The sequence below is a fragment of the Microtus ochrogaster genome, unplaced genomic scaffold, assembly GCF_000317375.1.
Source record: "Microtus ochrogaster isolate Prairie Vole_2 unplaced genomic scaffold, MicOch1.0 UNK58, whole genome shotgun sequence".
Lineage (NCBI taxonomy): Eukaryota > Metazoa > Chordata > Mammalia > Rodentia > Cricetidae > Microtus > Microtus ochrogaster.
Window position 1 is genome coordinate 258,019 of NW_004949156.1, and position 10,257 is coordinate 268,275.

General features: G+C 35.0%; 1 protein-coding gene across 1 annotated transcript in view; it reads left to right on the top strand.

The window, feature by feature from the left end:
- The window catches only part of Dmd (dystrophin), a 1,456,297-nt gene that overhangs the window by 241,810 nt on the left and 1,204,230 nt on the right, over positions 1-10,257 (top strand). The window contains exon 30 of the mRNA XM_026777353.1: positions 2,864-3,036. Within this exon, the coding sequence (XP_026633154.1) occupies positions 2,864-3,036 (173 nt within the window). The remainder of the gene's footprint in view (positions 1-2,863; positions 3,037-10,257) is intronic.

A 10,257-nucleotide genomic window follows, 5' to 3' on the forward strand; every position in this document is an offset into this window, starting at 1 on the left:
TGTTGGTAGAAATTCCTGGCACATGACCTTATCAGGCAACAGCAGCATGCCTGAATACATTGAAGGCTGAGAGACACTAAACATGACAGCACCATCGAAACTGACAAAGGTAAAGATAGACTGCCAGAGACACATTGGGTCCAGTGATTTTTATGGTTATTAGCAGACAACAAATCCATTCTATCCTCTTAAAACATTTTTATAATTTTTTGCTATATTGTCAATTTTATATTTGTAAAATATAAACTTTTAATCAATAAATATATACTCATGCCAAATAAAGCAAACGATAATAGTTTTTACTGAAAGAAAATGACAGTGCCTTTAACTAGATCTAATAAGAGTTATCTTTAGGCAAACTGATCTCTCTACTACACCCTTACTATTAAAGAGATCCATCCTTATGCAACCTTTATTTTGTTCTTTAAAAATCTTTCTTTAGCCATGTAACCATCTCTTATGCAATTAAAACACAGCATATTTCTGTGATTACCATTTCTGTAAGTAAAACTGGTGAAAGGGAGTTTTAGTGTGAATTCTTAAAGATGAGTAAATTCACAGGCTATTTCTGTGTTATCACGCCCTCCTTTCCCTCATATGTCAGTACCTAATGTGTCAGATATATCCTTTTACCTCAGAGTTCACTTGAGCTGTTGAACAAATAAATATGTTTCCCATCATAGGGTACACATGGAGCTGAAGAGAATACCTTATAATTACTAGGAAAATCTTAACAGGAAACAAATCCAAATCACCTATAATATATTTTATATATCTTTGAGTATGCATATAAGTATATAAAAATTTGCTTTCTTTTTAATTTTAAAAGTTCATTTTGAACATTTACTTTTAACTGACATAATCTACCTTCTCACAAGGATCTACTGCTTTATTTTCATAAGTCATAATTTACAAAATTACACTTAACACTAAGCTACTAAATTAAATGCAGATTTTTTTCAGTTAGAGAATCATAGCCCATTTTTAGTTAGTTAGTTTGTTTATTTTTTATATTTTATTTTTTTATTATTTATTTATTTATTAAAGATTTCTGTCTCTTCCCCACCACCGCCTCCCATATCCCTCCCCCTCCCCCAATCAACTCCTCCTCTCTCATCAGCCCAAAGATCAGACCCGGTTCCCTGCCCTGTGGAGAGTCCAAGGACCTCCCACCTCCTTCCAGGTCTAGTAAGGTGAACAACCAAACTGCCTAGGCTCCCACAAAGCCAGTATGTGCAGTAGGATCAAAACCCAGTGCCATTGTTCTTGACTTCTCAGCAGTCCTCATTGTCTGCTATGTTCAGTGGATGTGTCCAAGCTCTCTACCCTAGGCCATTTTCCCACAGGTTCTTTACATTATAAAATCACTTACTTGTGATTGTTTAGGTCACGTCTTTTTATAAGTGCTACACTTGGATTATAATGCCTTTCCTACTTCTGATACTTAACTCTGACTACTCCACATTCCATGTTCCTCATGACCAAATGACACTTCGTTCCTTCTCCAAACCTCCAGAAAACATCAAAGAGAAAAAATGATCAAAGTACTAGAGTAAGTATACTGGGCTCTGGTCAGCATCCAAAAGAGAGAGACAGAAGAAATCAAAAGGAAAAGTTATGTGTTTCTGGATCAGGACTCTGAACCGTAGAGATACCCAACAGAACCTTATAGTGGATCTAGAATGGCTGTATTAAAAAGCAGGGATTCTAGGATAGAAAACTATATTATCTCTCCAAAAACATAATTATTTCTCGTATCTCTTTAGCACAGCTTATAATGGATCTGTCTTCCTGAAACGTAGTCACCTGGTCATGTGATTGGCCAGGACAACAGGATTAAGTGTTCTATTTTTAAAATCAATTAATTTTGTTAATGATTTATATGTGGATGTGCATGTTTGTAATTGAATGAGTTTATGTGAACCATGTGCATGAAGGAGCCGGCAGAGGCAGGAAGGCAGTATCAAAACTCTGGGAACTGAGTTAACCTGTCAAAAAGGGATGTTACTGAGGCAGCATACTGCCAATAAAGTAAATTTCTGTAAATATTTCAGAGAATATGCCTTGGATAAAAATTGAAGTTTTAATACCACTATCTTTTACATGACATTGAAAGTCACAAGTACTAATGGAAAGTCATTTGGGTATAAAGGAATGTTGGGCGGAGGCTGCTAGTCAGTTCCTAGCTGCTTTGCCCCAAAATAATCACACAGAAACTACATTATTTAAAACACTGCCCATTAGCTCTAACTGCTTATTAGCTAACTCTTACATATTAATTTAACTCATTTCTATTGATCTGTGTATCACCACATGGCAGTGGCTTACTTTTGAAGTTTCAGCATGCCTGACTCTGCCAGTGACTCCATGGCTTCTTCCTGACTCTGCCCTTCTGTCTCCCATCATACAGTTCTGTTTTTCCCAGCTACCTAAGTACTTCCCTGCTATAGATCCAAAGCAGTTTCTCTATTCATTAATGGTAATCACAGCATACAGAGGTAAATTTCACATCAAAGGAAAGCTGTGAAAACACCAAAAAGTCCACTCTAGTACTGACCTAAGATAAGGATACAGAGGAGACAGTAAATCTGTAGACATGAACACAGAAAATCCAAAATATCTTAAGCCAAATGAAGGTAATTTTAAGCTGTAGGCTGAAATAAATTATACTGGATTGAAGACTATAATTCACTCATTTGATATAAATATATTCAGCTTTTTGAAATAAAGACTAATATGACTAATATGTATAAAGTCGATTTAGAATTGCAAAGCTATTTCTTCTAGGACCATTTCTCCATTTTTTTTTCTTTCTAGAAAAAGCTGATTTGTTTTTTGATGATATATATTTTCACTCTTGCAGAACATAAAAGACAATCTGCAACAAATCTCAGGTCGAATTGATGCTATTCACACCAAGAAGACAGGAGCCTTGCAAAATGCCACCTCTGTGGAAAGGGGGAAGCTACAGGATGCAGTGGCGCAGCTGGATTTCCAGTGGGATAAAGTTAACAGAATGTACAAGGAACGACAAGGGTAGGTAGCATTTTAATTGTCCTGAAAGGTTATATAGCAATTTTCAGGAAAATTTAAAATCCATTCAAATAGTTTTCATGGGTCAAAAGACAGAAAAGGAAAGGAAAATATATTACTGTATAACACAAACATATTATTACTAGTGGATTGAGTTGTTGAAATATTGTCTGCATATTACATCATCCTCTAAAGGTGCACATAATGTGAAGGCTGTTTTGTTCTTTAATTAAACTTATATAAAATGTAAAACATATATCTTTCATTCTATCTGCCTCCCATGTATTTATAAGAATTATGGTACTTAGAACTTTATAACACAAAAATTCCTTCATTTTAATTTATTATTTCCATTTGAAAGCTGATATTTATACATTTGATAGTCTCTTTTCCTATACCTCCATATTTTCTAACATGAAAAGCTTATTTGTTTTAAAATCAATTTTTATATCTACCGTAAGTAAAATACTTATCGTTTGAGTTAACTTTTGAAGGTATCCATATGCATTAGCCTCATATAACAAGAAGGTGAATTATTCCTTTAATAAATTTATATGCAAGTTTTCTCACCTCATACAAAATTTCAAATTTCGTAGTTTAAATATATACTTCTTCATCTGCCTGAGAAGAATTAAAATTATATTAGATCTCTCAAGTGTGTATTTATAGTTATTTTTATACTTTAGGTTTTAGTTTACTGCTTTATACTCTGAAACAGATATTTCAGAGAATAATTTTAGTATTTACCAATGATTGCCTTTATTATATTCCCAATTATCTTTCATCTAGAGTTATTCTTGTAAAGTATAATACATTTAGTTCTGTAATATTATTTTCCTATGAATAAAATACTGACTCATTAATTCGGCATAAAAGGTTTCCACATGATCCCTATTTACTTAGACCTGGTCAACCACGCTTTTTGTTACATGCCATCTGCACTACAACTCTTCTGCATTGCGCTTTAGCAATATGAAATTGCTTTGAAGTTTCTAAAGTGTTTTGTTTCCTCCTTTATCTTTTCATTCATATTCATCAAGATTCACTTTAAATGCTTTACAGCTCTTGAAATCCATGATTATCAGTGTACTATGCTTTCTTGAAGCTTAAAAATTAGTTTATCACTTACTATAATAAATCCATAAATCATTTTATATGTAAAGTATTTTCAAATATTGTTGTTACTTTATGTACAGTATATTCTTCGATGTGACCTTCTCTTAAAATTTACTGTGTAGTAATAAAAATTTTAATTTAAGCCTTGCAAATGTGAGAATATCACTCCTCCATTGAAGTAATGCAATTATCTCAACAAATGGTAAAATATTTAGTGCAACAATATCTAATTTTCTTGTTGATGAAGAAGAGAAAACCAGTAATCTGATATAAATACTGTACAAGACAGTCTTGCATTGCTACTGTAGTATATTTTCATACTCTGTGTGGACTAATTGTAAGTTACTACAGGATTCTCCAAATGATATCAGATTCATCACCTTTTGGAATGAGTTCATTCCACTGTCTTTTGTGAGTTTCCACTTATTTTCTTGTACCATTCTGGGCTATGCACATATGCTAAGAACTGTTGGAGTTTCTTGAGTATTCAGTGATCACTGTGCTTCTGTTGGGACCCATCCTTGAGGGGGGAAGAGGAGGAGGGCAAGTTCAGAGAGGAAGGAGTGAGCCAGGCACAATGTTGGGGAGAATCTTATAGCCTGACTGACTAGGAGTCAGATTGTTTCTTTATTTATACAGAATTCAATTAGCAGGGATAGATTCATGTTGTTCTAAAGTATAGATCATATCACATGTGTTTCACTTTCTCTCTCACCCCCTCATATCTCTTATTTATTATTGAAAAAACATGACAGACAGAGTTCTTATAAAATCATTTTGCCTCAAGTTTAAACATAATTGATAAACTGTTATCTATTATAACCATTTTTACTCATTAAGCCCATAACCCAAATTTTAAGAATCTAGAGGCACATGTCAACCTGTTCTTAGGCTAGTAGCCTTGGTTGTTTAGAGGATGCTAGACCAAAACAAAATTTGCAAGTCAGCCATGGCAAATTATCATGTTCAAAGCAGTGTATTAACTCTTAATGGTCAGAGTGTACAAAAATATCTACTAGCCAAAGCTGCTTCAGATATTATTCAAATTCTGGAACAGTACAAAGGTTACATTATATATGTGTGTGTGCACATGCACAAGCATGCATATGTGTATGTATTTGTTTTTAAGTCTAATCCTGGCATTCTGTTGTTCCTTGTTCATATGATACCATAGTGGCTCTGCATATGCTAATTCTTCTAAAAAAGGGAGGTGCTAACTTCTCATTTTTTTTAAAAAAATCATTGTTTCTTTATATTTTGTTCATCAGTATGAGTCTCTGTGTAGGGCAGAGGTAACTTCAGCTAATGGAACTTTGTTGTTCTATATGCCACACAGTAGCCTGAGTGTATAGTTAGTTGGAAGAGGCTTGCTATCTGATCTGTAGCCAACTCTTCTAGTCCACTGAACCTTGTTGAGCTTTTAAGTTTACTTTGTTTTGATTATCTTGTTCTGGAGTACTTACAGGGGCAAATGTTCCAAAAAATATCTCATAGCCTTATAAAGAAATCTCTGGCATCATTATATGTGTCACTATATCCAAGGTGTGAGGAAGACCTTCAAATAGATAAGGGCATCTCCCTAAAAGCAGGAGGATGAATATGTTTAGGACATTCCTGGCAAAGCTTAGAAACAGTAATCCCCGGGAAAGATATATATGATTCGTAAAAAAAATTTCCATCAATTCAATATCCCCAAACTGAACAAATGTCAAAAGTCCCCCCAAGTATGCAACAGGTGGAAACAAAAGCAAAGGTAGGATGGTGACCATCATGTAGCTTAGCTTTGCTGGATCTTTGTCCTGCAGCTGTGCTGGCCTTATAACTTTTGCGGTTCCTATCAGATATGGCTGTGCCAAGAAATATGTAGCATTTTTGCTTTCAGAGGCTCCTTCTTCACGGTAATCATACATCTGCTAATATGTGGTCAGCATGTGTTGAATTAGGAGCGGAGGCGCTGCATACCCAGCACCCGACCGCCTGCACGGCTAGCTTTATACCCGAAATAATTACACGGAAACTGTATTCTTTTAAACACTGCCTGGCCCCATTAGTTCCAGCCTCTTATTGGCTAGTTCTTACATATTAATCTAACCCATTTCTATTAATCTTTGTAGCCCACGAGCTGGCTTACCAGGAAAGATCTTAACCTGCATCTGTCTGGAATGGGACAATCATGGCGACTCTCTGACTCAGCTTCTTTCTCCCAGCCTTCTGTTCTGTTTACTCCACCCACCTAAGGGTTGGCCTATCAAGGGGCCTAGGCAGTTTCTTTATTCCTTAACCAATGAAATCAACAGATTGATATATGACACTCCCACATCAAGCATGTTGACTTTTAACAAAGGAAAGCAGTTCTTTTCATTTCACCTTTGACCCTAGAAATAATATTGAAGTAGGAACACTAATGCTAGTCCTTCAAGGAAGTAGCTGAAATTTCATACAGATCTGAGATATTTTGAATTTCTGTTGAGTAAATAAGTCTCTAAACTCAATAGTCTTACTCTTTCTTGTTCAAAGGCCAAAATGGAATTCTCACTTTCATTTGGCCTTCTCAAACATTTAGAAGCTCTATCATTTTCTGTGATGTTTACTGAAATCTAGGTAAACACTTGTAAGTAATTGTTTATAAGCAGAAACTCTAGAGTTCATCTTCCTTTGGAATCGTGGCTTCTTCCTAGACTGACTGTGCATTCTTGATCAAAGTGTTTAGCTTTTTATTCTCCCTATTTTTAAAATGGGAAAAGAATATTTCTTAAACTACTGTGTTGTCATGAGGAGTCAGTGAAAGTGCACATGTATAAGGACTTTTATAATGACAACATTGATCCTGTGACTCCGACACTTTTGATTTCCGATAATATATTATGGTTTTGCTTGTTTGTTTATTTCATGTGGGGAGAGGGCATTCATGTTCCGTTGTACACAAATGGAGTTCACAGGACTATTTCAAAAGATGTTTTCTCAGTCTATCATGCGGGTCCCAAGGAATGAATTCAGGTTATTTGCATTGGCAGCAAGCACCTGCTGAGCCCATAGTTTATTTTTATACTTCCATATTTTTTTCCTCTTACTATAGAGAGATGAGTTAGACTCAGTCTCTGCTTTGGATATCATTACAGATATGGAAACAAAATTGATAGCCAGCCAGTAAGATAAGAGTAGATAAATATAAGATATGCTATTCTTATGGCAAGAGTGATTTCCCCAGTGATTGAAATTGAATCAGCTTATTCAGACTCAGAATGACTCAAAATATAGTACTTCTGTCATGATTCATTCCTTAAAAATAATATTTAAATAATTTTTGAGAATTTCATGTAATACCTTTTGACTATTTTCATACCCTTCTCCATCTTCTCCAAGATCCACCACCATTCCATTACCTACCCCTGTTTTTATTTTCTCTGAGAAGAAAACAGTATTTTTATGCTGTCCAAATACCTCTGCTGTAGGGCAGGCCATGGGATATGATCAACATACCAAGGTCAAACTCCAAAATAAAATAGACTCTTCTTCTTCCAGCACCTATTATATCCTCGCAGTTCTTAATACAGAGTGCAGCTTGGGCCTACCTGTACCCTTAATGTTGGGATTCTGTCTGGCTTGGGCTTGTACAGACTTCATGAGCATTGTCACAGTCTTCTAGTAGATATGCAACCTTCCTATTGTATGCAGAAAATGGTCCTTGTTAGTCATCTAGCATTTCTGAGTCTTATGATCTTATCTTCCGAGATGCTTCCTCAGCCTTAGGGAGAGTGGTATGATACAGATGTCCCATTTAGGGCTGAAGAATGTTCTGCAGTGTTGTCTTCTCTGCGTGATGATAAGGCTGTGTTTTTGTGCTAATTGCTATAAAATGTAAGAAGAAACTCACTACCAGTGAAGAAATGTAATCATCAATCTTACCCACCTGGGAACCCTATGATTTACAGTAATTACAGAACTGGAAAATACAGCCAACCACAGGTGCAGCAGTAGCATGAATGCTATGGCTTTAACCAACCACATTATGTTCAGAATTCAAATTCATACTATAGGACCTATACGTGGCATGATTGCAAACAAGAACCTGCGCCTAGTGGTGTCAAAGGTCCTATAAGGAATGTGGAAATTTAAAAAAAAATGCTTTCTAGTATTAGAGATGTATTATTATTTCTGAAATCCTTCAAACTGGTTTTCTAGTGGATGGTTTTATACCCATAGCATACTAGCAGCACTAATGGGGCTTAATAAGTTATCCAAATAAAGCATAAATTTGGGAGTTGGAATGACTGGAAGTTGCCAAAAGAATGTGTTGTGAAATGGGAATAGATATGATGATATTTCATTGTATACATGTATGGGGTTCTCGAGAATTAAAAATATGATTTTAAGAAGACCTCTAAATGTCAGACACTCTGTATTGTTTTCTTTTTTTTTCTAATACAACTTTTATGATTTCTAAAGACAGTGATGAATAGGTAATATGTTCACGAGTTTATTCCTTAAAACTTCCGAATATAGCACAATTGAAACAGAATCATAAAAAAATCAAGCAGTTTCTAGACTCCAAATCGCTATACAGCCATAAGATGGCATTATTGTGTTACATCATGTTTCAAGTATAGTATAAGATGGTGTTTTTATAAAATCTTCATTCCTCCTTGAAAAATCCATTTAATCATATGTTTCAGGGTGGATCTCCTATGTATATAAGCAGTTAAATTCAAGATTTTATGCTTTATATATAATTTTAAGAAAATATAAAGTCAAGATCACTGCTTTAAATAACGTTGAATTTCTACAGCAAAATTCCTTTAAATGGGTAAGAAAATCAGTATAAGTATATATTTGTTGATTTTTTTTTGAGACAGTGCTTTTCTGTGTAGCTTTGGAGCCTTTGCTGGCACTTGTTCTATAGATCAGGCTGGCTCGAACTCACAAATATCTGCCTACCTCTGCATCCCAAGTGCTGGGATTAAATCCATGTGCTACCACTGTGCAGCATAAGTAGATCTTTAAAATGGAAATTTATTATTTATGATGTTTCATAAAATCAATTAAATATTGGTAAATAAACATGTATGGGGAGAAAATAGTTTTAAAGAAAGAACAATTGTCTAGCCCTGTGTTAACTAAAAAAGCAAAACTTTAAAGAATAAGTATACTTTTATTTTTTTGTTGTTTTTGTTTTTTGTGTTCTAATTTTACAGCAAGCAATTTTTTGGCTTTATTGACTGTTCTACTTTTCTTGTCTTCCCAACATCTATTTCAGATATACTGTTCAATAGTTGACAATGCCAGTTTTATTTTTATTTTTTAATTTTTATTCTTCTCTCATACATCACATCCTGACATCTCTTTTTCTCTCTCTCCACTTTTCTATTGGGTTGTCTCATGAAGTTGCTGGCTGATGCCTCTCTGATGACAATTGGGCTAGGCATTAATCTGTGAGTATAGCAGAATATCATTAGGAATAATTTCATATACCTTTATTACACCACCCTATAAGTCCTGCATTGTTCTATCCTGGGCCTCTGGTCTATCCTGCTTCTGGTGCATCCACTGTGGGCTTCCTCTTGCAGCGTGAGCCTCCATTTGGACTAGATATTGTTTGACTACTCCTAGAAAGTCCTGTGCCACTGTTATTTCTGTACAACTTAAAGGCAGGACAGATTGTTTACTAACCCCACTGAAGGCTGATTTCCAAAATATATAAAAAAAAAAAAAAACTAAAGAAGCTAGATCTCAAAAAAACCAAATAATCCAGTTTAATAATTGGGTACAGATCTAAGGAGAAGATTCTCAACAGAAGAAGCTTAAATGGCTGAGAAACATGTTGTAATATGAGCCGCGGGGCTACGTCTCCAGCACCCCAGCCACCTCCGGCTACCTTTACCTGAAATAATTACACGGACACTGTATTCTTTTTTTTGTTTTGTTTTGTTTTGGTTTTTTTTGTTTTGTTTTTGTTTTATTTTTTTTTATTTTTTTTTATTTATTTTTTGACACTGTATTCTTTTAATCACTGCTTGGCCCATTTCTATCTAGCCTCTTCTAGGCTAACTCTCGCACCTGGACTAGCCCATTTCTAATCGTCTGTGTGTAGCACCCCAAGGTGCGCTTACC